Below are 26,701 nucleotides of genomic sequence, written 5' to 3' on the forward strand. Positions count from 1 at the left end.
CCCCCCCCCCCCCCCCCCCCCCCCCCCCCCCCCCCAAGTAGAGCCTGCATTCTGATGGGGAGTGGCAAAGCCTGGAAATATCGTTATGGCCCTTTTGGGAAAAGACAACCTGGCAGATATGAACACAGGCAGTTCCCACTCTACACCCTGTGAGAGGGGCTTCTGCTTAATATTTGGTGCCCCCTTCCTCCTTATCCAACTTGTCTTAAAATTTGCCTTCTTTTCTCTTTGTCCATCTGTGGGACCGACATAATGAACAAGAAGTGGGTACCGGGCCAGTAGGTAGAGAAGAGAGTGAAGCAAAAGGCTTGAAAACGAACTGATGGCCGCTACCCCCTCCTCGTGGTATTTCAGTGTGGCTGTGATGAGGTCCCCGCCCGGAGCTGGATGCTCTCACTGCAGCAGAGCCTGCTGATTTCCGAGAGCCGAGAAGACAGAGGATTCTGCTCTCGTCTGAATTGTGTATGCTCCCTGGCTGGCAAGAGCGGGGGACTTCGTGTCTTTATGCAAAGAATGTAACAAAAAGCCGAAGCTTGTGTGCTCCCTGCAGTGACCCAGAGATCAGCTTTCCGGAGGCCTGGTCTGCGAGTCAAGTGGACCCGCCGAGGAGGGCAGCAGCAGGGACCTTGGCGTGACTGCTTTTGACATCCTTTCACCCTCCTAGAGCAAAGCTCATCAGCCACAGAAACCTGTCCTTTAGGGGTTCAGGACAGGAGAGAGGGAAAATAAGGGGAGAGGAAACAATGTAAAATTCGTGCTTCTTGGGACCCCATGTCTTGGGTCATTCCCCGGGCTAGCATAAAAACAGCCTAACTGTAAGGGTGAGCAAGGGAAAGGGTCTCCCTCCACGGTGGCATCAGGGACTTTCCTCCTCTGACTCCGTTTGACTCATAACTATGGATGATGGGTGCATTCTTCCTGTGGACGGGAGGGACCACGGCAGAAATTTCTTTCATGTATTCCCGAGTAAAATGGAGATCTGAGGCACCTGGGTGGCTCAGTCGGGTAAGTGCCCAACTCTTGGTTTTAGCTCAGGTCATGCTTTCATGGCTGGGGGATTTGAGGCCTGAGTCAGGCTCTGCACTGACCGCACAGAGCCTGCTTGGGATCCTCTCTCTCCCTGTCTCTCAGCCCTTCCCCTGCTCAAGCTCTCTCTCAAAATAAATAAACCTAAAAAAAAAAAAAAAGAAAGAAAGAAATGGGGAGATTCTCTGGACCCGTCTTAAACCTTTTGTTTTTTTTTTTTTTTTGGGATACGCTAAGGGCTTTTCCAACTCTGCTTCAGCAAAGCTTTTTCAGAGATGCAATTGTTTGCTCATCATTGATATCAGCCAGGCCATCATGTGGCAACGCTCTGACCACAGTCCCCTATCACCCAACTGACAGGCACATGGGAAATAACATTTGCCTTAATCTAGGGAAAATAAATTTTGGGAAGATACATCTGCTAGTATTTAAGAAAGAAAGAAAGAAAGAAAGAAAGAAAGAAAGAAAGAAAGAAAGAAAGGAAGGAAGAAAGGAAGGAGAAGATATATATGACAAATTCCAAAGTAAAGGTTTTTTTTGCTGTTGTTTTTAGTGAACTCACAGACCTACTCATGGCATTTTTCTGATGTTTATTGCATATACGACGTATGAATGGCAATACGAGTAGCCACCTACTATTTTGATTATCTCAGCAGTAAATGGCTCTTCTCCTCACTTGTAGGGCTATTTTGTTTTAATTGTTTTAATTAATTTTTTTTTTTTGAGATAGAGACACAGAGCATGAGCGAGGGAGGGGCAGAGAGAGAGAGAGAGAGGGAGACCCAGAATCTGAAGCAGGCTTCAGGCTCTAAGCTGTCAGCACAGAGCCCAATGTGGGGCTCAAACCCACGAACTGTGAGATCATGACCTGAGCTGAAGGCAGCCACTTAACCAACTGAGCCACCCAGGCACCCCTAATGGCTATTTAACAGAATCTTGTCTGTGTCACCTAGAAGTCTGAAAAAGAAGAGTGGAAACACATTAGCCAAGTAGGCTGTGTGTTCAGAAACCCATGGAATTTGCATTTCAAAATCTAACTATTGTCTCTGAACCTGCTAATTTTGAGTCTTAGGCAACTTCCATTACTTCTAAGTAAGCCACACAGGGGAGAAGGAGGTAGATCTCTGGCTTTATCTACCCTCCCCCCCCCCCCCCCCCACCGCCGCCCATCACAACTCCAGCACTAGGGTCCCAATGCCATCTCTCAGCATTGGGCTTCTTTTAGATTTGAGTACTTACTATGTCCTAAGAACTTTAGACACTCTATTTGGGAAATTCACTTACATTATCTCATGTTACCTTCATTCAGAATCAAGCAGGTGAGGTACTGTTATTATCCCCCATTCTACGGATATGGAAATGAAGTTCATAGAGTATAAATAAACTACAGTAGGTGGTGCGCAAGTGAGCAGCTGTTCAAGCTCAGATTTGAGGTCATATCTCTCCAACGTTAAAGATTGTGCTCAATAAACTCAAGAGGTACCCTCAAAGTGCTTATAGTCTCCCTGGGAGGTGCCCAGGCAGCAAACCTGAATTCGAATCCCAGATCATACTCACTTGCTGTGTGACCTGAGCAAGTTATTTCACTTCTCTGAATTAGCCATTTTCTCATCTGAAAAAATAGAGGTAATAATAGCACATCCCTCATAGTATTGCTAAGTATTGCTAAGAGGATTAAATCAGATTACTCGTATAAACAGTGTTTTGCGCTTAATATGTGTTATGATAATTGACTGCTGTGATCTATCTTCAATAATGAGAATGCAGGAAATATTATAAGTGTTGTGCTAATGGCATCTCACCCAAACTGGGTAAGGAGAGTCCCGTATCAAGACGAGTGCCCCATTGGCCATATACCTCTGCTGGCTCCCTGGGCCAGCAGGGGATCATGGGAAGGAAGGTTAACACAGCTTGGTCAGCATTTCTATGGGCAAATATGGGGATCCACTTAGCTCTGAACTCAAGCTGCCTTTCCAAGTTGCCCTTGTCTGGGCTTTCCAGTAAATGGATCAAGTAGGGTACTAACGTGTTAGGAGTCAAGGGACTGTGTGCTTCCCTCTGGGTCTAGGACTCAGTGACTGAGGGCCCAGAGCACCCTGATTTACAGGCCTAGTCTTTCTAGCAAAGGAAAGATGCTTTTCAGAATCTAATTACTAAGCCAAGGATTAACCGTAGAACTGAGTACCACAAGGGGTTAGGGATCCCATGCTTTCTGTCTTCTTCACGTGGAAGTCAATTTTTATGTCGCATGCTCTAAAGCAACCTGGACGCAACAGTCTTTAGAAGAATAACTTGTCTTCCGTGTCCTGTCCAAAGTGAACAGAAACAGTGAGGTCGTTAAAAACTGAAGGAACTTCGTCACTGAGAATAGCTTGTGAATTTTCGTGCTGAAGTTCTTTCTAAATTCAGTCTATCATCCCCAAATGAAATTCTCATCAACAATTCATCAGTGAAAAGCTCATGAAGACCAACAAGTCCTTCCTGTGAAGAGTTTTAAGTACAAGTAGGAGTTTTATGTATAAACTTTTCAAAGTTTTAGGGGTTGAAGTGAAAGTAAACAGCTTTATAAGACATGCGTAAGATAGCAAGAGAAGCTCACGTGAAAAGCTGTATCTGCCAGCTCCATAGCTCCTCACGTGGTAATAGTGGCACCTTCGTCACTACGCCCATATCATTTACCGTGACATGAGTCCCTAACACAAGTCTGTTGGCCACAAGTCAGTTGCCCAGTGCCATGTTCCGTTTTTGCCTTTTCCTCTATGCCTGTCCCCCCTCCCTGCGCCCACTGCCACTAGAGCGCCTCAGAGAAGGTTCCCCATCATACAGTCAGAAGGGGTGTCGTCTTGGGATGCTCCTAAAGCTCCAGCCTTGAATGGCCAAAAGGGTGCTAGTTCCTTTCAGAGATGGTGAGAATGTTCTCCTCCCCATTTTTCATTTTCCACCAGGATCTCAAATCAGCTTGTTTGGGGTGTAGTCTGCCCAAATCTATTATTCCCACTTAGTGGCCCTCATCTCTGGTCTCCTGCCCTTAGTAGACTTCTTAATTCAGTCCAGCAGGCCAGACAGGGAGCTGTTTTCCTTCATTTACTCCTTTTTCCCAGCCTCCCCCAACCACTAATTCTTTTCTCCATACTGTTCTAAGAATAAAAAAAAAGCCCTTTGCTTATCAATGACTGGAAATAGAAAACAGAGAGGGAGAGAGAGGAAGAGGGAGCGAGACAGAGAGAGAGCGAGAGAGTACGTGTGTGGGTGGATGCGCCTACCCACGCGGTATTCTCACTGGGCTTTCATAAGCTCAAACGAGTCACAGGGCATTGTCAGGGAACGTTTCATGGGTGAGGAAGATCTTGTTTGCCTCAGAAGATGAGAAGCGTCGGATATGTGCGCAGGTGGAAAGGACAAAGAAAGGGTACTCACGGCCCAAGGACCGCTGAAGTGTATGTGAGTGGGGCCCGCTGAGTGGAGCAGTGGAAACAGTTAGCGCTGGGCAGGAGTCGCGGGAGAGGGAAGCCATGAAATGTAAGGGTGGACATCTGGGGCCAAGCTGAGCTGTGGGAAAACAAGCAGATGACAGTAGATTTGCTATGGTCAACACGGAGCGAGCTCTGGGAGGTATCGGAGCAGGGATTGTGGCAGGATGTATTTATGACTTTCAAGGGAGCTCCGTGCGCAAAGTGGGCTGAATGAGGGCAGAGCATACGAGTGTGTGTAGTCATAGTGGAAAGAGCTCGACAAAGACAGGTGTTGGGAAGGCACACGTGCCTGGAGGTAGACAAGTCAGACAGGAGGAGCGACAGATGTTCTGGAGGGGATCAGGGATCTCTCGTCCTGTGATGTTGTCACTTGACTGGAGTTTCCACTGATTGTGAGCTACTTTCCAAAATGAGTTCGGACAGGTTTTGTGCCCTTTACTACACCTACACTTTGTCCTGTAAGTGTGCATTCTCATTTCCTTAAGAAGTTTCTCCACGGTCTGCCACCAGAACCCCCAACTTGTCTTATCTGTTTTCTGTTGCAATCTTTGCTTCGAACCTTGGTTTTGACACCTTGTGTGGCCCCCTTGGACTTGAAACCCTGCTTTCTCTTGCTTCCTGGCCCACCATCTTTGGGGCTAATGATGAGAGGGATCTTTCATGCTTCCCCAGAGCATCACTATCCCCAGTCCTGCCTCCTAGGCCTCCTTCCTTCAATTTCTTCTCCCCTAACCTAGAAGATGGGAGATGAGAAATTCTGTAATTGGAAACTCCAAGATTTGTGCATGACGGAGCATAAAGCCGCTCTCCACAGTAGAAGACAATACCCTGTGGTACGATTAACACGATTCCTTGAACGTAGTCTCTTTTTCTAGCAGAACTGGTGAGTGTTCTCCACCTTTGTCACCAAAAGCACATTTATGGGTCCTAGGTGGTGGTAACGTCATCTCTGCTCCTAGTATAGAACCCTAGGAATTTCCGGGACTCATGCTGAACCATCTGGAAGATTACAGTGTCAACCTTTCAACTTAGAACCGTAACACTGTGGGCCTGGATGACAACTGAAAACTGGTGTGGGATACAAAGGCAGGTCTGGTCCCTAACTGACATGGAGAATGGATATAATAACCATAAGACAGTGGTTCCAGGCAGCACAGCTTTTCTCTGAGCCCGACACAAGGGCACTAGGTGGAAAACGAGCAAGGATCCCAGCGTATTTTAGGTCTGAATCAAGGAACACCCACCTGTTTGGGGGACGGGAGCCTTTCAATATTGTGTAGGTAGCTCAGCTTTGAAACTTCCATCTCTGGCCGTATCTACACTATCCAAAGCCTTCTGGTGCAGAAGCAGACTTCCTGGAGTGTGTTCCAGTAATTCTACCCTGATCCCAGCAGGAAACAGCCACAGAAGAGCCTTTTTCTTTGAAATGTGGCTGCCCTGCTGGGGTTGAGAATGACCCCGGGAGAAACGGCGACTTCAGTGACTTTAGCTGGTGGACCAGCCTGTAATTTGACAGGTGTAGGGAGGGCTTACGTAAAGGTGGCCTATTGGGGCTGCCGTAACAAAACACCACACATTGGGTGGCTAAAGCAACAGCAATTTGTTTTTTCACAGTTCTGGAGGCTGGAAGTTCAAGATGAGGGTGCTGGCGGGTTCTGAGGGCTCTCTCCTTAGCTTGCGGATGGCTTGCTGCCTCTCCACATGGGGGACTCTGGGCGTCCAACAATTCTATTCCAAAGACACCAGTCAGACTGGATTGAGCCCATCCTAAACGTCTTATTTTAACGGAATCAGGCCCATTTAGAGGCCCTTGCTCCAAATACAGTCTGGTTCTGAGGTATTGGAGTTAGGGCTCCAACATGTGAATTTAAGGGAATGATTGACCCCATAACAAGTAGTTTGAGAGAATCTTTACTTGAACACCAGTAATCATGAGACCTAACATTTATTGGGGGTCACTATATGCCAGATACTGTTCTCTTTTTTTAAATGTGTCTTTATTTTTTGAGAGACAGAGACAGAGTGTGAGCAGGGGAGGGACAGAGAGAGGGAGACACAGAATCCGAAGCAGGCTCCAGGCTCCCAGCTGTCAGCCCAGAGCCCGACGCGGGGCTCGAACTCATGAACTGTGAGATCATGACCTGAGCCGAAGTCACTTAACCGACTGAGCCTCCCAGGCGCCCTGCCAGAAGCTGTTCTAGATATTTGTCATATATTATTCCATCTCCTCTTCCTAATTATAGATTGTGTAATTGTAGATTATACAGATTGTAAATTAATCCTGCCCTCTAGATTGTGTCCTTCTTTTCTGCAAAGCGGTCCCCTTACTTTGGTGTGATTATGCGATACAGTGATTTTCACACCCCGGTCCGTGATGTGATGTGAGTTGGAATAGTGGGAGAATCTTATGGTGGTGCTTTGGCTGGTAGGCGATCTCTGCAAAGTGCAAGGCTTTCTTTTGCAATTCAGGCATCCACAAGCCAGACTTCCTCTGGGCGATGGGACGGTATGAGCGGGAAGACTGAGGGTCTTGCAGAGGGCCTCTCCTCGACTGCCCCCATCCACAGAGCTGAAATTCTGCCCTCGTTCCTGGGCAAACTGAATCATCACATTAAGACAGGAAGCTATCCTCTCTAGGAGTCAGGCAAGAAAGCATGACAGAGCGCTGTCCCCAAGAGGCAGGCAGCCTCCCAGTTGAATCATGGATGTGTGTAAGATACACCAGCACACCCTGGGGAACCCCTGCGGAAACTGCTGGTTGTTTCTTACAAGCTAGACACCTGTATGTACCAAAACTTTTCTCACTTAACCCACCTATCGGCTCTGAAAAAGCTATTCTTATTCCTGTTTACAGATAAGGAAACTGAAATTAGATGCAGCCACAGCCCTGGGCCCCACCCTTCCCCTGTGTGACCTTGGGCTGGATAGTTAACCTCTCTGGGTGGGTCTCACTGGCCTCACCTATAAAGTAAATGCTCACTTTCATATCCCCCTCCAGCCTGACAGCTCCACACAGCTGGTCAGAGGCCTCTCTGCTTATGGCTGACAGAGCTCGGCATTCAAGTGCCACTGGCACGTTGCACGTGCACGCTGTGTGACCACCCCTCTTGGCCTCTGGCTCCCCGCCCTCCTTTCTGCAGACACAACAGTGGAAGTGCTCCTATGGCTCCTCCTTCCCCACTCCACTGCCCAAACTCCCTCCTCACCCGGGATAACCTTCAGAGAACCTGTGGAGTTTGCGTAGGAATAAACAGCCCCCCAGAGTGTGAGTCAATCAGCAACCTGGGCAACCGCCTGGGGCAGCCCTGGGCCACCCTGCCAGCTCAGAGGGAGAGGAGGTGAAGAGTAACCCTGGATGAACTGACACTGGGCTTTCGGTCTCCTTCTCTGACCCTCCAGGAGGCTCTGTCGGTGGTGAGCGACGACCAGTCCCTCTTCGACTCTGCCTACGGAGCGGCGGCCCATCTCCCCAAGGCCGACATGACCGCCTCAGGGAGTCCTGACTATGGCCAGCCCCACAAAATCAACCCCCTCCCGCCGCAGCAGGAATGGATTAATCAGCCGGTGAGGGTCAGTGTCAAGCGGGAGTATGACCACATGAATGGATCCAGGTAAGCCCACCAGGCCTGTGCAGCTCCAGGGGTAGGTGCGGCCAGCTGCCAGGTGAGGGGCTGGTGGAGGCTTGAGGCGCGCTTGCTCCCCAGGTGTCTGAGTCAAGCGGATCTGACCGAAGTGGCTGCTGGTGCTGGGCCAGGGAGCCTGAGTCAGTCCCTAGAAAGCTGAGACAAGAGAAGGCTATAAAACTGAGGGCTGGGAGTAGAGTAGGGCCAGGAAGCCCTACTGGCTTCTAAGCCCACCTGGCTCTCTAAGTCTTAGTACCGCCCTCAACAGCCAGGTCAGAGTCAGACTCACGGCCCTCTCTGCCGCTACTTGTGGAACACCTATTGTGTGTCAGGCCCAGGTAGAGCCCCTCTTGGGGAAGCCCTAGTGAGAACCTACCCTCTCTGACCTGTTGAAGAAACTTGACCCCTCTGGGTGGGTCTTACTAGAGCAAAGGTGACCAAACCATCCTTACGGGAAAAGTCCAGAAGTGACGACAGAGGTGAGCCCACCTATGGTCTCACTGAGCAAGGGAGGGCACATCACACTTGGAAAGTGTAGTTGAACTTGGTGGTGCCCAGGGCAGTAAGACTGTTCTTGTGGAAATGCAGGGAAGAGAGCCCAAGGAGAGAAGAATCAGAGGGTCAAGGAAGGGCATGCCGGGAGGACAGGTAGCCCAGACTTCATTCCCACCTCTGCCCTTGGACAAGCTATCTAGCTGTCTGATCACCAGCTGCCTCCTTCCTAGAACAGGACTAGAGGATCTGCTTCTTCATAGGCTTGTCCCGATGGTTAAGTCTGATGCTGCGGAGGAAGGACCCAAGACAGTGCTGGGGACTCAGAAAGTGCTCCACAGTGATAGCGATCCTCATGAGCAAAAAAGAGAGAAAATATTAGTCTCATTCATGAACTATCGGGCAAGTCAATGGGCCTATAGCACAAGGGGATAAAAATGAAAATTAATGAAGGGCCCTGAATGGCAGGCTAAAAAAATATGGAATTTATTCTGTATGCAGACACTGACTTTAAGCGTAGACTTGACATTTGACGTCTTCAGAGTTTCATTGACAGAACTGAGGGTCTTTGTATACAGCGGTGAGGAAGGGAGCCTCAGAAAGATAAGAAGGTAGTGAAATATCTCAGGTAAGAGATTACCAAGTTCTCAATTTGAGCGACTTTAATGATTAGGGAAATAAAAAGAAGAACATGCATGAAGGACACGTCAAAGGGATAATTAGCAGGGTTCAGATGGACAAACATTGAAGTCTCTGGGGGTTGGAGGGTATATGAGAGGAAAGAACAAAAAATGACTGGAGCTTGGATGATTGTAGGAAGGATGGTGATGTTATCCAGGGGACATAGGAAAGGAAATGCTTTGAGAAGAGATGTCAGTGTTCCCTCTGAGATTCCTGGGAGCAATCAGTAGAACATCCAGCTAAAAAATGTCTACTAGGCCTTGGAAACTAAAGCTCAGATAATATTTGGGGGCTGGAATGTAGGTTTGGGCATCATCTCTAGAGAGTTTTCACTAGAAGCGGATGAGGTCGGTAAGGAAACAAGTCCACAGAAGGAGAGAGAAGGCGGCGAGTGTGCAGCTGGGAAGGAGACCTCCCCCAGACAATCCCTGGTCTCCGACTCGCCTGTGGGAACCCCTAGCCCTTCCACATTCCAATCCCAGTAACCAGAACCAGTCACCGGAATCACAGCCGCCTTCCCAGAGTCTAGCCTTCTAGGAAGGCCCGGAGGTTCTGAGCCAGGAGTCCCTCACATGAGCATCTCTCCACACAGATAATAAGGACAGTGAGCCCCTCATAGTGGACGGAGGGTACCGTTTGTTAAATATTTTTCCATATTATCTTATGGTTTGCTTCCCACCATGATCCCGTGAGGTAGATGTCGCCATTACATTTTGACATTTGAAGGCAAATTGGGCTTTGGGGGTGGGGAGTGGTAGACGCCTTGTCTGAGGACTTAGAGGAGGCAAATCTGGCACCAGAGCTGGGCTTTTCTGATTCCTGGCCTGTGGGCCACCTCTCTGCTCCCTCCCTCCCTGTACATTGTGCCTTTGGGCTCCTGGTCCAATTTCTGCCGGCACTCAGCCTGGCAGCAAGGAAGGCAATTCAGCAATACCTCCCAAACTGGCCCAACCACAGGACCTTCCTGATGCTTATTGAAAATCCAGATTCCACCCTTGGAGAGTCTTTGGTCTGTTGTAGCCTGAATCCCAACCGCTGCTCACCTCTGTTGCCCCGCCCCAACCCAGACAGGCAGCACCTGTCCTTCTAGGCTGCCTCAGTTGCCCCTTGTTGTCCTCGCTTCTGCTTGCTTTCCTAAAGTCTGTTCTTCAGACTCACCCTTTCAGAATATTTATTTTTTTAATGTTTATTCATTTTTTAGAGCGGGGGGGGGGGGGGAGAGACAGAGGATCTGAAGCAGGCTCTCTGCTGTCGAACCCACGAACGTGAGATCATGACCTGGGCAGATGTCGGTCACTTAACCAACTGAGCCATCCAGACACCCCATCCTTTCAGAATACTTAACTCTCTTGCTCAGAATCCTTTACTGCCTGTGACAAAACCCAAAGTCTTCTACCTGGCCCCCATTTCTATGAAACTCATTTTCTCCTTCCTGTCTCCCTCCTTCTTTCCGCACCAGCCACACAAGACTCTGGACCCCAAGCACTCTCCTGCCCCAGAGTCTCATGCCTGTATTCCTTCTTTTTGGAGCATTCCGACTCCATCAAGTCATAGGACTCTCTCTCCCACTTTTTCAGGTCTCTGTGCCTGAATGTCACCTTTCAGCAGACCTCCCTCACCGCCTGCTCTAAGACAGCACCCGTCACTCTTTGCCTTGCTTTGATTCTTCTTAGCTCGTATCACATCCCTCACCAAAATGCAGGCAGGGCCTCGTTTTGTTTACTGAGCAATGCCTGTCACCTGATCCGTGCTCCAGAAAGAGTTGTGAAATGAATGAGTGAGTGAATGCGTGGCTGACGAGACTCAATGGTGAAGATACTTCTTCAAAGCCATATGGGTCATGGTGTACAAGCCAGGACAGAAACCAAGGTCTGCCCACTTTGCCTCGGCTAGAGCCTGCATCTGTGCTCAGGGGGAGGCCACACTGTCGAGCTGACCTCTCACTCCCCCGCAGGGCACTCCGACCTATTAATCTGGGGCAAGGAAATCGAGTTTCAGGACCCGCTTGCCAGCCATCCCTGGCTGCAGTCACACCAGAAGCCAGCTGGAGGAGAGCTGTGTGAACACCTCTAAAGAACAGACGTGGTATTTACGTGGCTCTGGTCGCACAAAGCAGCCCCTGCTTTTGATTTGCCCGTCCTGACCCCGACCGTCCGCAGGTGATAGAGTAGGTTCAGAAAGACGGATGGAGTCTCACTCACCCTGGGGGAACAAAGAAGATACCGTGGGCTCTCGGAGCCACGCAGGCTAGGGACGGCCATTGCCAGCACCTCGTAAATATTCTCCAGGAGCCCACATGTAAGCTGGCCTGGTGGGCAGCAGGGAGCAGGGGTTTTCAGAAAAACGTCTTTGCTGAGGATAGATTCTACTATTTGATCATGCAAAGAAGAAATGACACGATGAGATAGATGCCAGGCGATTTAAATCTCTCGTCCTCAACCCTGTGTGTTGACCCCATTTGGGGTCTCTTGGCTCATGGACCAGATTTGTGGCGTCCAAGGCAGTAGCCACTAGCCGCATGCTGCTTCTGAGCCCTTGAAGTGTGGCTAATCCAAAACTGACATGTGCTCGAGATCTAAAATGCACACCAGACTTCACAGACTTAGTGGGGGGGCCGCCGCTGGATAAAGTAAAATAGCTCATTAATTATTTTTTATACTGATGATGTTGAAATGATAATCTTTTGGTTGTAGTGAGTTCATATACTAATCTATTTTCACATATTTTTAAATTCATTTCACCTGGTTTTTTTTATTTTAAAAATGCGACTACTGGAAAGTGGAAAATTATGTATGTGGCTCACACTCTACTTCAACTGGACAGCACTGAGCTAGAATGCTTTGGACCATCCCACGATTCCCTCCATAGTCTCTGATAACTTGGGTTTTCCAAGTTACTTCATGCTTATTGGAATACCCACAGGTATTTGTGTCTCTGGGGGAGGTGTTCTCTGTGCCTAAAGCTATAATGCCCTTCTTGCTTTTCATCCCAGCATTAAGTCATTTGGCTCGGAATCAAGTGGAGAGATTGAGGTTTGGGTGGCTCAGAGAAAGCCTAGCTTGCCCGTGTTGTGGGAGGTTGGCTCTCTTTCTCCACATCTTCCTGTTGTGGCTGAATCTGCTAGAGTGAGTTGTTCTTGAAACAGCGTGGCCCATATAGGTTCTGTGTAGGCTTCAGCAACTTGACCCCAAGCTGTGGTCTGCAAATAACTGTCAGCCGCATCCTGCTTCACCCAGAGGGATTGGGGAAAATAGCCCGTGAAGGAGAGAATAGTATTTTATGGAGGAGAAATGCAAGGACCTGCTTGGCTCATGTGCCTGGAACACAGAATCTGAGTCGGTGTTAGTCTAGCCTGACATCCCCTATGGGACTGGCCAGCAGGATCTGGATGCTCTTAGGAGACACGTAGAGACTTCACATTCCACCTACAGGAAGATCGGCCTCACACTCCCTGTAACTTCTGCCTCTGTGACTGCAAAACACCTTCCTAAGGTGCTTCCTTAAGTTCTGAACCCTGCAGCATGGAGCATGTCACACATAACCTGGGTGGGAAGCTGTCCTTGGGGTTCCGGAGAAGCTGTGAGCACCTATCCTGTATGGAGATGAAACTAGCTATGGGGTTAGGGTGATGGCTATATTATGGATGATTTTTTTTTCTCTTCTTGAAGTTTGCTTTTAACCCACTGTGTATTTCTTTTTAAAAACAAGTCATAGGCACACGCCTGTGCGCGGATCCTACAGAAATCCTAAAGACAGCGCAGATTTGCTTAATTGTTGCACAGCATTAACATCACATGGGAGACACACGTCATAGGTCCTAACGCAACTGTGTGGTTTGGGTGGCCTTTGAGACTTCGCAGGAACTGTGTGAATACAGAGGATCCACGGACAGCCAGCCTGGGCCACAGACTTGTGGATCCACGGGGTGCACTCTGAGTTGCTCTGGGTTGAATGGGAAGGTAGAGAAGATGTCTGTGTTTTGTTTTGTTTTGCTGTATATAGATATATTTTTTAAAATTATTTATTTATTTTAAAAAGTTTGAATCCAAGTTAGTTAACATCTGGTGTAATAATGGTTTCAGGAAAAGAATTTAGTGATTCCTCACTCACATATAACACCCAGTGTTGATCCCAACAAGTGTCCTTCTCAATGCCCCTCGCCCTTTCAGTCCTTCCCCTCACCCAACACCCTTCCAGCAACCCTCAGTTTGTTCCGTGTATTTAAGAGTCTCTTATGGTTTGTCTCCCTCTCTGTTTTTATATTATTTTTGCTTCCCTTCCCATATGTTCATCTGTTTTGTATCTTAAATTCCACATATGAGTAAAGCCATGTGATATTTGTCTTTCTCTGACTGACTTATTTCACTTAGCATAATACACTCTAGCTCCATCCACACTGTTGCAAATGGCAAGATTTCATTCTTTTTGATCGCCGAGTAATATTCCGCTGTAGATAGATAGATAGATAGATAGATACCACATCTTCTTTGTCCATTTATCAGTGTATGGACATTTGGGCTCTTTCCACACTTTGGCTATTGTCGATAGTGCTGCTATAAACATGGGGGTGCATGTGCCCCTTTGAAATAGTGCACCTGTATCCCTTGGATGAATAGCTAGCAGTGCAGTTGTTGGGTCGTCGGGTAGCTCTATTTTCAATTTTTTGAGGAACCTCCATGCAGTTTCCAGAGTGGTTGCACCAGCTTGCATTCCCACCAGCAGTGCCAGAGGGTTCCTCGTTCTCCGCATCCTCACCAGCATCTGTTGGTGCCTGAGTTGTTCATTTTAGCCACTCTGACAGGTGTGAGGTAGTATCTCGTTGTGGTTTTGATTTGTGTTTCCCTGGTGATGGGTGATGTGGAGCATCTTTTCATGTGTCTGTTAGCCACGTGGATGTCTTCTTTGGAAAGTTGTCTAGTCATGTCTTTTGCCCATTTCTTCACTGGATTGTTTGTTTTTTGGGTGTTGAGTTTGATAAGTTCTTTACAGATTTTGGATACTAACCCTTTATCCGTTATGTCACTTGTAAACATAGAAGACATCTGCCATAGTCTAAAGGGGTCGTCTTCAGGAGACCCCTTTTACCCAATCTTCTTTTACCCAAACACCCAAGATTTCTCACCTTGTTTTAAATTGCTTAACACCTGCAAGGCACTTTGGGAAACTGCTGGCGGTATTTTTAAAGCAGTGTTCACTGAACCCACAAAAATAGAACGGGAAGAGTCAAGAGCTTATGTCCCAAGGGGAAAAGAGAGGACAAGGCTGCAGGGTCCATGTCACCTTTGCTGCGGCCTCCCCTGCCATGGCTTTCTGCCATCCTGAGAGGGAGATGCTCTGAGTTACGCTCTTTGAGCCAGCACCTCCTCCTGCTCTGTAGTGGCCACCCCAGGCCCCCTCGTCACCTGTCCTAGTGCTATCGGCTGCCTGCGGGCCCCAACCCCACGTCAGCTGTAAGTGCAGGTCTCAATACAAATTAGCAGCCGTGCAGGCAAGCTGAGTGGCCAAATCTCTTCCCCTCCATCCGTGCGCCCCTCCCCCTCCCTCTTGTTTTCACTGGGCCTCTTCACAGGCGCCAGCTGCCTCACCGAGAGCAGCCTGTAGGCCGGGCTTCGCCAGTACCCACCCTTGGCAGTAGCTGTCAAGCCCGATGGCTGCATGTAAGGCCTGTGCTGTCTGGTGGAGACTCAGCGCCCAAGAGCTTGAGAATGGAGGGCAGGCCGGAGGTTAAAGGCATGGCTCTCCTTCCTTTTCCCCCTGGGCGCTCGGAGGAGGGCCGGCCTGGGCAAGTGTGGTGGACCAGGGAGATGCCAGGCTTCTCTGAGGGCCCCCCTAGAGGAGGGGTCTGGGACTGAGGACAGGGCCTCATTCCAGAGGAGAAGCACCCACGAGTGGGCGGCCAGACAGCTTGCCTTGTATTGCCAGGGAGTAGGTGCATCCAGAGTGGCGGGGCGGCGGGGGGGGTGGAAGGAGCGAGGAGGAAGCAGAACTAGAACTTACGTGGAGGTTCCATCTACCGTTCGGCCCCCAGTGGTCACCCCGGCAAGAGAACCCCGGTCCTGGCTGTGCTTCTGATGTCCTCTTCTGGGAGCCGGCCTATCCTGTGACCTGGGCACCCACCTTCCCGGCAGGTGCTCATCTTAGGGCTCATGGCTCCTCTTTTCACCAGGTGCCTTTTACCAAATGTTTCCTCTTTTCGCATTTATTTTTCCCTATTCCTGGCGCCAAGGCCCGGCCCTGCCATCGGTGGCTATGGCATAAAGGGTTGCTCCACTTTGGCAATTTCTGTGGCTCTGACTTTTGACCCCTGCGCGGCAAGAGGTCGGTTTTTAGCTCAGAAATCACCAGCGGCCCAGCTGACAGGGGAAATCAGTTTTTGAATCTTGTCTCCCTGATATTGCCGATGGGGGGCACGGCCTACGGAAGAGCACCCGCTCTTCCGTCATGCCCGCCCCCAGTTGGATGTTGCTCTCCTCCCCGAAAGTTCTCTCACCCCTGCCCATGGCCCTTGCACTCAAGCATCCGGCAGAGGAAGCGCGTGCTCTGGCCACCCCACCCTCTGCCACGGGGTTCCCAGCCAATGAAAACGTCGCTCCCTTGGTTGAAGGCCAACTTAATCCTGCAAACTCCCACTGCACTTGGGTTGTTTCACAGTGGACAAGTATGTTGGGAAAGGCCGCCAGGCCGCGGCGGCGTGCGTGTGCATGTGTTTTGGGGATGTGCACGTGTCTGTGTGTGTGTGCACGCGTGTACTCGTGGGTGCGTGTGTGTGAGTGCGCGCACGCGCCTTCCTGCGGTTAGCCATGAGGAGGGTGGGGGACCCGGCGAGCTTGGCCAGAGCTCCGCTCAGACACAGGACCAGGGTCTTTCTGGGACTGCTTCCGGACGGGCCAAGTCCTTCAACAGCAGAAGCCAAAGGGCCAAACTGGTGAAAAGCCCTGATGTGCTACTGCCTCTCCGCAGACTGCCATGGGGACATTAAACCTTCAACAATCTGGGGCTCTGACGGCTGGTTCTTGGTTCTCTGCCTGGAAAAACAGTAGGCGAATAGTAAAACCTTAAATTCTAACATGTGTAAGTTATACATCTTATTTTCATTTTCAGCCCATGTTCCCCTCTGTAAGACATCAGGAAAAAATTACCGTCTGACTTCTAATATCTCAGTGGAGCATTTATCTCCCAGCTATGATAAGTGATCTTCAATATTTTTTTCCTTTCAGATTAAGAGACAAATTCATTTAATTGTCTTTTATTGGATGTGCTCTGGCCCCCCTGCCCTGCCTGGGCCCCCCGCCCCCCCCCCCGCGCGCCCCCCGCGCCCCGCCCCCCAACCCCAGGCCTTACTCCTTTCCTCTGTGTTAGGGACTGCTCTCCCGACCTCTGGAGGTGCCGCCACTGGCCGCGGGATGGGCGAGGCCCTATCTGGCACGACCTGGCTCCTTCAGTCCTCATGATGGTTGGTCCCTGCCCAAAGCAGAGTGAGGAGGGCAGCGGCCAGGCCCCTGGGAAGCCTGGAGTCGTTCTGCGGCCCAAGGTTGGGCAGCTGTAATCTGAACCTTATCTGAACTCCTTGGTCTGAAGGCCTGGTTTGGAGCTCTTGAGAGAACTGGCTGTCTCCCAGGTCCAATGCTTCCTGCGCTGTGCAACCACGGCTGCAGCCTCTCCAGGGCTTTCCAGTTGTCTCCTTTGGTCCTGCTGCTGCCGGAGGGGCTGAAGGGAAGCTAGGGCAGGGCAGGACCGCACTTCCCCCAGGCACGCTGGGAGGGGCCGCGATGCTGGGCTGGCGGGGTATGTGGAGCGTTCTGCTGGCCCGCTCCCGGACACGGGTGGCCACAAGTGGAGTGTCGGCTTAGACCTCCAGACGGCTGCTCATTGCTGAGCTGGCGCCAGGGAACAGGCTCCCTGCACCCATGTTGCAACACACCAGGTGCTAACTGGGCTCCGTACATCCAGACGGAGTTGGATGTCTTTTGCCTTTTGCACTTCCTTCTGGTTCTTCCATGAGCGTGGCATCCAGGGCTGCAAAAGGCCACAAAGGCCACAGCCTTTCTATCAGGTTAAAGTTCTTGGATTCTATTCCTTCTTCATGAAGCCACCAGCCCGTGTGTGTGTGTGTGTGTGTGTGTGTGTGTGTGTGTTAAAGTAAGCTCTGTGGAATGCCTGCATGGCTTAGTTAAGAGTTAAGCAACCAACTCTTTCAGCTCAGGTCATGATCTCATGGTTAATGGGATCAAGCCCCATGTCGGGCTCTGTGCTGACAGCACAGAGCCTACTTGGGATTCTCTCTTTCCTTCTCTCTCTGCCCCACCCCCACCCCAACTTGTGCTCTCTCTCTCTCTCTGTCTCTGTCTCTCAAAATAAATAAATTAATTTGAAAAAATAGGGGTGCTTGAGTGGCTCAGTTGGTTGAGCATCCAACTCTTGATTTTGGCTCAGGTCATGATCCCAGGGTCAGGGGATCAAGCCCCACGTCAGGCTCTGTTCCTGACAGAATGAAACCTGCTTGGGATTCTCTCTCTCCCTCTCCCTATGCCCCTCTCTTCCTCACACTCTTTCTCTCTCTGAAAATAAGCATTAAAAAAATGAAAAAATAAAGTAAGCTCTATGCTCAACGTGGGATTCAGACTCAGGACCCAGAGATCAAGAGTCACATGCTCTATCACCTGAACCAACCAGGCATGCCCGTATGGGTGTTTTGATGGAGAAGCTTAACACCAAAGACCTGAGTCCTGCTCAGGTCACACTAGCTGTGTGACCCTGGGCCAGTCACCTCACCTCTCAGTTTCCTTAACCATAAAGAGGAGATATGAACCGTTGGATGGGTATTGGGAAGTTAAAATAGAACCGGGTACAAGAAATGCGTCAAAATCATATATGTACAGTAGAAATACTTCACTCAGCAAACATTGATCACTCGTCTCCTATAGAAGGCACTACGTAAGACGTTGAGGTTTAAAGGAGGAAGTACTGTCAATCTCTCAGGAAACTCCCAATCCAGCGGGGGAAGAGGACCCGCTAAGTTAACAATCACCCAGCGTGACCAGAGCTAGAACCATGGCAGAAACAGAGTGCCGGGGTGGGGGTGGGAGGCGGAGGCCTACCTGGGGGCCAAGGCCAGGGCAAGTGCTGTTGGAGCACAGGTTGCCTGGCAACAAGGCTAAAAATGTCAGCTGCCGTCAGATTGGGAGGGCTGTGATGCGGTCCTGAGAAGTCCAGACTCTAGTCTGAGGCCAGTAGGGAGCTGCCAAAAGTTTTTAAGTGCCGTAATTATAGGATTGGGCTGGGATTTGAAAACCCTGGTGGCGGCGTGGAGGATAGAAATAAGGCAGCAGCAGCGTTGCACCAAGTGGGGCTGGGAAATGGCGCCATGATTGTCTGCCCACGCTGTGCTGATGGCAGCCGGAGTGATGACTTCCTCTGGGCTTTGTGTCCTCTCGCCTCAGGGAGTCTCCAGTGGACTGCAGTGTTAGCAAATGCAGCAAGCTAGTTGGTGGAAGCGAGTCCAACGCCATGAACTACAACAGCTACATGGACGAGAAGAACGGCCCCCCTCCTCCCAACATGACCACCAACGAGAGGAGGGTCATCGTCCCCGCAGGTACTTTGGGAACCAGGCTGCATGCTGGCATCCGTGCCCTCACTTTCCTGGGCTAGTAGTTGGAGGGCGGGCTTGTCCCAGTTGGGCATCTGAACCTTTACCTGATAACCTATTCGCTATGGAAGTGCTGACTTAGGAGGGCTACCTTCCTCACCTTCCTTCCCACTGTCCTTCAAGATAGTGTCCCAAGTGTCACCAGCACCCTGAAGGGCAGGTGCCGGGAGCCCACCCTCAAACAGGGCACGTCATAGACTCGACCTCAGGACACGGTACCACAGGATGAGGACTGCCAAGAGGGCAGAGGCAAGGCTGTCTGAAACCAGAAGGAGTCCCAGGAACTCCTGGACGGGCCCGCCCTTGCCTTTAAGGAGAAGAGTGGCCGCAGAGGTCTGTCATGTCCATCAGGCAGTACTTCCTGGCATCTGCAAGCTTCCACCTTTCCAAAATTACAGCCAGCTCTCTTCGTTTCAAAATAGAAATAACTATATTTAACAAATGGAGCGCCTTAACGTGTGCAGCAAGTTATGTCATTATGTAAAAATAGCCTATTTTTCCTAGGTATTGGTGCTGTTTGGTTACAGAAAATAAAATCATTGTTCAAGCCTTCTGTCCATTGGCCGGATGCTCTGCCTCAGCTAGACCAGCTAGCTCAGCAGCCTGGTCAGAAAGGGGGTTTGAAAACTGCAGCGGGTAGAGTCGGTGCCAGGTAGAAGGAGCGGGAACGTCCAAATCTTAAGCAGAGTGAATTACAGGGCAGGGATTAAAACTAATCTTACCAAAATAACATGACCAAAAAGGCACAGCCCCTTCCATTCGCAAAAGTGTAAGTGCCGTGGTGTCTGAGGGCAAAGGATTAGACATCTCTTTGAGGCAGTGCAAAGGAATTTGCTTGTTGGCCTAGAAGGCATGGTTTTGTAATGAGCCTCTCCTTCCTACGCCCTTTTGTATTTATTTTCCATGGGAAGCCGTGTCTCACCATCTCGTAGGACTATGGCCGCGTAGCATCCCTATGCGCCGGGCCAAACTCAAGGTGGCAGAAGGTGGGAGGTGTGGGACCCAGGGAGGCAGGAGGAGCTGGGCAAATAGGAATTTTTCTGTGCCCTGCAGGACCTGAAAACTATTCATAAAGGATTTTTTTGAGTTTCCCTTTTCCACAAGCACGCGGCTTCACACAGGAGGAGGGAGGGTAGTTCCTATTTTCTGAGCACTTTCCAGATGCCGGGCGCATTTAACTGCTTTCTCTACTTACGCTACTTATGTCATTTAACGTTTGACCCCCTCCCTCTCTCCCTCCCTCAGACACCAGGAATGTTTAGCTCAGGTGCATTTGTAAGGTCCAAGAAAACCGTGTTCCTCCCTTCTCATCAAAGGAAGCCGACCGTGAAGGAACGATAATGCAGACAGGGTGGGGACCTCGCTGCTCTCCCCTAAGCAAAGCCAAGCTTCGCCGGGCCTTTGCACATCTGGCATCAGACTGCCCTGTTTTGCCAAACAGTGGCCAGCGTGGGAAGGCACTCTTCGGCACCGAAGAGTCAGGGCATCAGAGATTGTCTCTGAACCAAATATGGATGCCATCTCATTTTCGTAGTCACTTCTGGGAGGAGAGAGGGGGCAAACAGACAGGCTGCTTGGTTGACCCTTTCACTCTGAGTTGGTGTTGAAATACTTCCAAAAGGAATATCAAAATGTCAGCCTTCAGTGGACCAAGGTAATAATAATGATAGCAGTAATGGTGAAAATAGCGTGAATTCTTATCAAAGGGTTTTCAAAGCCTTTCTTGCAATGAATTCGCTGGCTATGGATTTACTTCATTACTTTCCCTCTGGTGAGGTCTTTCAACATTATCATCAGACATTCTGGCTTCCTCCAGGCCAGCCGCCTGGACATGAGGGAAAGTTTCATTTGGGGGAAAGTTTCATTTGGGCAAGTCCACAAATCAAGGCAATAAAACGTTTGTGAAACAACTGATCGAATTTATGGTGGAGATTTTGAGACAAGTATAAACGAGGGCTCTGGTTAATCACCAGTTTCAGGTTCAGATGGGAAGAAACTAGGACTAAATCATCCAGGAAATACATTTGGAAGAGTTTAGCGTGATCCAGAGTGGAAGCTTTAGAATTCATTGTGCTGTAAAGGGAGAGAAATAATATTGTGATAGAGCCCAAAGCAAGAGAGGAAATATTAAAATAAATTAACTACGTGGCGTAACATCGGATTTGAGGCCTCGAACGCTAAAAGTGAGGAGTCAGGATGAAGCAAAGGAGATCAGATGAAATAAAAATGCTGCGTAATCCATTGCCCACCTGTGCCGCTTTCCTTTAGAATTCCGAAATGGTACAAAATATTTCCATTTCCCAGTGGCCCGTGCCTAGTTGTTTCTGGAGAGTAAAAGAGCTCAACAAACCAAGAAATTGCTGAGAGAGAGAGAGAGAGAGAGAGGGAGGGAGGGAGAGAGATGCATAGAGACTTGTACAATGAAGCGTTAGGAGGAGCTCTGTTATTTGGCAGAACAACTCACAGGTGGGAAGGCAAGAGGAGGGGCTTTGGCTCAGGGGGACCCACCCCCTCCACCAAGTGAAGTCCTGGGAAGGCTCAAGGGTTGAGCTGGGGACTTAACCTTTCCAAACTCCTCTTGCAATCTGTAAAATGAAGACAACAGCCATTTTGCTAGATGCGTGAGCCCCGGGCCGTGTGAGGCAGCTGGCACACGGTAGGCCCCCCAGATCCAGGCCAGTTACCGGGTACTGGTTGTTGGGCGGCAGTCTGTGACCTGAACTCCAAAGTCTCTTCTCTCCTCTTTTGCCATCTCTTGTACCTCCAGCGCCAGTACAGCAACCACTCCCGCCCGTGGGCCGAGGCTGGGCCCTTCGCAGAGCAGACTCAGCCCCTGCCACCTAGCTACTCACATGTAAAAACCAAGGAGAAAGGGAGAACCCACGGCAAACAAGGGTGATCAGCAGAAGCTCTGAGTAAAAGTGCTGGGGAATTCGTGTTCGGTGAGAGGGAGGCCACAGAACTTCACTCCCTTCCCCACGGCCACTCCTAATCTTCCAAACCTGGTTCCCATATTTGCCCAGAACCTTCACAGACTCTGAATGAGAGGGTGAAGGGCTGAGAAGGTGCACAGATATCCTTCCCTGGGAAATATGCTAAGGAAGCAGGCCCAGTAGAAGCTGGGGGCTGACAGCTTGCCTACAAGGCCAAGCCTCCTCCCCTCGTCCAGGCAGCCTTCCGTATTTCTCCAAGTTCACACTATTCCCCTCCAGCCATGATTCCTTCAACTACCACCATGAAATTTGTTGCTTCATTATGTGGTTTCTGGCCTAAATGTTTCACATGGGCAGATATCTCATGTGGCCAAGAGCCATGCAGTTTTCTTCTGTGATGGGCATTTTTTTTCTGATGGGCATATTTAAGGTGTCTATTGGATTTGCTGATAATCGGTTGCCAAGGAAAGAGACGGCTTCCAGTCTGTGATAAGACACAAGTGCTCTACCTGCTGTGGAATTTGCTGGAACTCATCGCCAGCCCTCAAAGCATACCCACACCCATCATCCACACACCTAGCCAGAAAGGAGCTGTGAGGCCCCTGGGTGGAGAGGACCTCCATCATCACATTATTTTTGTTCACTCAAAGGCTGAAGGGCTGAAAGGTTTTCTCTCCCCAGTGCGTTTCCCTCATCTCTGGGGACTTAAATATCATAAAAAACGTGTGGGGGATGATCTGGTAGAAATTTCAACCCAGCTGTCTCCACAAGGAGAAAACCCAGGTTGGATTTATGTTAAAGGCTCACAGCGCTGGGTTTTCCAACCGTACAGATGGAATTGCAGTAAAAGTGTACACGTATGTGTTCCCTTCTGTAGCCATCGGAGAGATCGGTGTTCTTCCCGTGCAATCGTTAATGTTCTTAAGATACAGATGGTTTCCCTTTCCAGAGGACTTTGGTCCCTGGGTCCGTGGAACTGTGTTTACTTTCATTTGGATGCCACCATTTCTCCAGCAAAGGTTTTAAAGGCCCTCCAAATACTTTAAAGGGAATGTTCTGTCACGATGCCTAGGGAGACAGCTAAGAACCTCCCCGGAGTGCTAAGTGGTTCAGGCAGTGCCAGATGTGGCGGAGCCAGATGGGAGTTCTAGGAGGACCATCTGGGAGGGAACCCACTTTCCCACTGAGGGAGAGAGTGGGGGGAGGGAGAAGGGGGGAACGGGGGAAGGAGGAGGACAAGGAGAAGGAGGGATGGAGAGAGAGAGGGTATACGCAGCCTTCATGAAGGCAGGGGGGTCCTGGCCGGCCCTGCCCTTGCTAATGAGCCCTCTCCTCTGCAGACCCCACGCTGTGGACTCAGGAGCACGTGCGGCAGTGGCTGGAGTGGGCGATAAAGGAGTATGGCTTGATGGAGATCGACACAACCTTTTTCCAGAACATGGATGGCAAGGAACTGTGTAAAATGAACAAGGAGGACTTCCTCCGAGCCACCTCCCTCTACAACACGGAAGTGCTGTTGTCACACCTCAGTTACCTCAGGGAAAGTAAGTGTCCTGTCTGTTTCTGGGCAGCGGAGCCCCTCGGAGGGTGTGGCCGAGTCCCCAGGGCTGGGAGAAGACTCTGAACGGCCCTGTCAAAACGAAGACCGATTTCCCATGGAGCTAATCCAGGAAAAGGAAACTGGTTCCCCCCACAGTCAGTTTATGTTGGGCAGATGCTACCGGAGCCTCACACGTCAAGGCCTGTGAAGTTGCCAAGGTCTCATGGGCTCCTACAGACCCTGAAAGGGGGCTGACCCAGTCCCGTAGTGTCAAGGGAAGCGGAATAAGAACTGGAGAAAAAAGCAGGGAGCTGTGACCCGGTGGGGCCTGCCAGAGTGTAGTTGCCAGGAGAACCCCTTTCCAGAAACTACTTTGCCCTGGAATTATAAATAGATGGACACCCTGGCTGGTATTTCCGTGTGCAATGATTCCAAGTTCCTCCGGTAAACTCTAGATTCATGGGTTTAGGATTTAAGGTGTTGAAAGCGTACACATTAGCTGCCTCTTCTCTTTGGTGTCATTCTGGCCCACCCGAACCCCACCTTTGCGGGCTGCTCACGACGCACCCTTCCCCGCCAAACGGGAGCAGCCGACCTTCCATGTGCGTGAGGGTCTCTTGGACATGTTCTTCTGGCGCAGCGAGAAGGAAAAAAGAGCTTTGGAAAAGGCGATTTTACGAAAGAAACTGTGTAGTCGTTCAAAAGGTTTATCCGATATCAGAGTTCTCAGGCACCAAGATCCCATCATTTCCATGTGCATTTCATTTACTATTAAATATGCACAGAGATAGGAACAATTCTTTCAGGCATGCTAATAGCCTCAGCCCTAACGCTTCACTGGAAATCCAAGCGTGGTGGTAGGTATATCAGTGACCCCAAGTACTGAAGGATTTGTCTGTGGCCAGAAAAGGTGGCACAGAGATCAGGGAGGTGATGCTGCAGGAAGACTGACAGGGGTTCTTTCTACGAGGGAGTTTTTTAACGGTCAGCCCTGAGCAGGGATAGACAGGCAACCTTGGATTCAGTGTTCGCCGTCAATAGCCAGAGCTGCCTGGGTGCGCCTGGGTGGCTCAGTCGGTTGAGCATCCGACTTCGGCTCAGGTCACGATCTCACGGTCTGTGAGTTTGAGCCCCGCGTCGGGGTCTGTGCTGATGGCTCAGAGCCTGGAGCCTGCTTCCCATTCTGTGTCTCCCTTTCTCTCTGCCCCTTCCCTGCTCATGCTCCGTCTCTCTCTGACTCAAAAATAAATAAAAAACATTAAGAAAAAAAAAAAAAATAGCCAGAGCTGCCGGGAATCTTGTAGGAGTTAAGCTTTGGAATGAAGGAACTTGATGATTTTAAAGCCCCTTCCAAGCTGAGGTCTTTGGACAGTGCCTGCGGGCTGCGTTTCCTGGTCTCCTGGGCTCTGGGTTGGTTGGTTATTTCTTCGTTGTCTCCCCATCATTCAGTGCGGCTTCAGCTCACCATCTCTGTAATCTTCTGTCTCATTCTACAGCAGCATGCTACATGGGGTGGAAGCAACACACACTGGCTATAAAATTAAAAAATTTTTTAAATGCCTTTGGAAGTTTCCACTGGTGCCTCCGGGCACTCTGGTCACCTCTCCGAGGCGTCTGGTAACCAGCAAGAGAGTGTGGATGATGCAGTGTATGTTAACACCAGAGCAGTTACCTCATGTCTGAGTCTTGCTGCAACGTGAGGTCAGCCCAAGAAACAACAAGCTCAAAAAAAGGGGGCGATTCTCTACCCAGTTTTCCTGAGCTTTGGAGAATTAGCATTTTCTAATGATCTGTATTTCTCAGCCTTTAAATGTTTATGGAATTTTTTTTTTAAAAATAGTTTCTTTGCACAGAGCCCCGCAGCAATGCTAGCCAGGCAGGGAAGAGGTTGGAAGTGAGCAACATAAGTTGGGCACAAGAAGGGTGGATCAGCAAAGCAAGGACGCTGTTGGAGCCCACCTTTCTGCTTCTTTGGGCATCATATGGTGGAGGGCCAGGAATCATTGGCCCCTGTACTTTCTCTGTGGGAGAAGAGAGAGACAGCAGCAACATGGACAGTACGTCCGATCACCTTAAGGGACCAATAATTTGGGGTTCCGTGGCAGATGCCTTTGTTGGGGAAATGTTCAAGTGCATTCTGACTTGACGTGGGGAACTCCCCTTCATGCCATGTGAAACCATTCAGGCCTGCTTTCTGGCAGGTCCATAAACAACCAAAGTCCCCATTAGGGTTTCCTGCCACCAAAGAACCCAAGCCACAGACCCTGAAGCAAGACCAACACCTGCCCCAATGGCTCAGGCATTGGCTAAGGTCGCCCCTGGTAATCATGAGAGAGGAGCACAGACACTAAGGGGCAAAGGAGTGAGCTGGTTGCGAAGCATGAGGGCCGAAGCGTTGGTCTTTTGGGGGCCACAAGTACGAGGGCAAGAAAAAGCATGCCTCGCTGCTTCTTTCCTTCTTTCGTTTCAAGAATATTTGTAGACGTTGAGGAAGATAGGCCCCATAACTACATATGTAGATATGCCCCCAAAGCAATAAAAATATGAAGTTTCCAGAAAGTTGTTTATGAGCAGAGGAAATTTCCAGGGTGGAGAGGAGATGGAACAAGGTGCCTATCTGATACGACGCTGAGCGCAACAGCTAAATGTGAAGTGCTCGGTGCCATGATCGAAAAACCATGTCTGCCTGCAGAAGCGAAAATTAAAATGCTGTATGAAGGCTCAAAAAAAGAAAATAAAACCTGCCAGAGCATAGTATGGTAATAGTCCAAGGGCCTTCTGAGGAACCTAAGCGTAAAATGATGCACCATCATGGGAAAAAAAAATTTGATTCAGGCTTCTTTTCAACTGGTGTCTCCCTTCGGATTCTGGCCTCGGGGACGCTCTGTGTTGGGCGGTGTCTGGCCAGCTAAGACCCCTGCGGGAGGTATGTGCCTGGTGACTGTCTGCACGCAGGATTGCAGGGAACCCTCCCCGCGCCGACCAACATGCCTTCAAACACTTTATTGTTTTTCCAGACTTACTTCCAGCGGATGTTTTGTGCTCAGGCAGGGAGGCCGGTATTTTGGGGACAGAGGTTGGGGCAGCTGAGTGGAGGCAGGGGAGAGGGGTGCTAATTCCTGGTGCTTTGTCCTCTGTCCTGTTGTTGAGGAGGGAGCCGGGGCTCAAACATCCCCCACTCTGGCAGGAGGTGGGGCGCAAGTAGCTGAGCTCCTGGACACAGAAGACACCACATTCGTTGGATCCCTCCAACGTATCTGATCTTTCTGGGCTTGCACAGAAAA

General features: G+C 50.0%; 1 protein-coding gene across 5 annotated transcripts in view; it reads left to right on the forward strand.

The window, feature by feature from the left end:
• The window catches only part of FLI1 (Fli-1 proto-oncogene, ETS transcription factor), a 131,073-nt gene that overhangs the window by 67,489 nt on the left and 36,883 nt on the right, over positions 1-26,701 (forward strand). For 4 of the 5 annotated variants that reach the window (XM_040483512.1, XM_040483513.1, XM_040483516.1 and 1 more), the window contains 3 exons: positions 7,899-8,110; positions 18,736-18,890; positions 23,218-23,421. In XM_040483512.1, coding sequence (XP_040339446.1) covers positions 7,899-8,110; positions 18,736-18,890; positions 23,218-23,421 — 571 coding nt within the window. The remainder of the gene's footprint in view (positions 1-7,898; positions 8,111-18,735; positions 18,891-23,217; positions 23,422-26,701) is intronic. The other variant, XM_040483517.1, reaches the window with a different exon arrangement.

The sequence above is a fragment of the Herpailurus yagouaroundi genome, unplaced genomic scaffold, assembly GCF_014898765.1.
Source record: "Herpailurus yagouaroundi ecotype Mexico unplaced genomic scaffold, PumYag 161, whole genome shotgun sequence".
Lineage (NCBI taxonomy): Eukaryota > Metazoa > Chordata > Mammalia > Carnivora > Felidae > Herpailurus > Herpailurus yagouaroundi.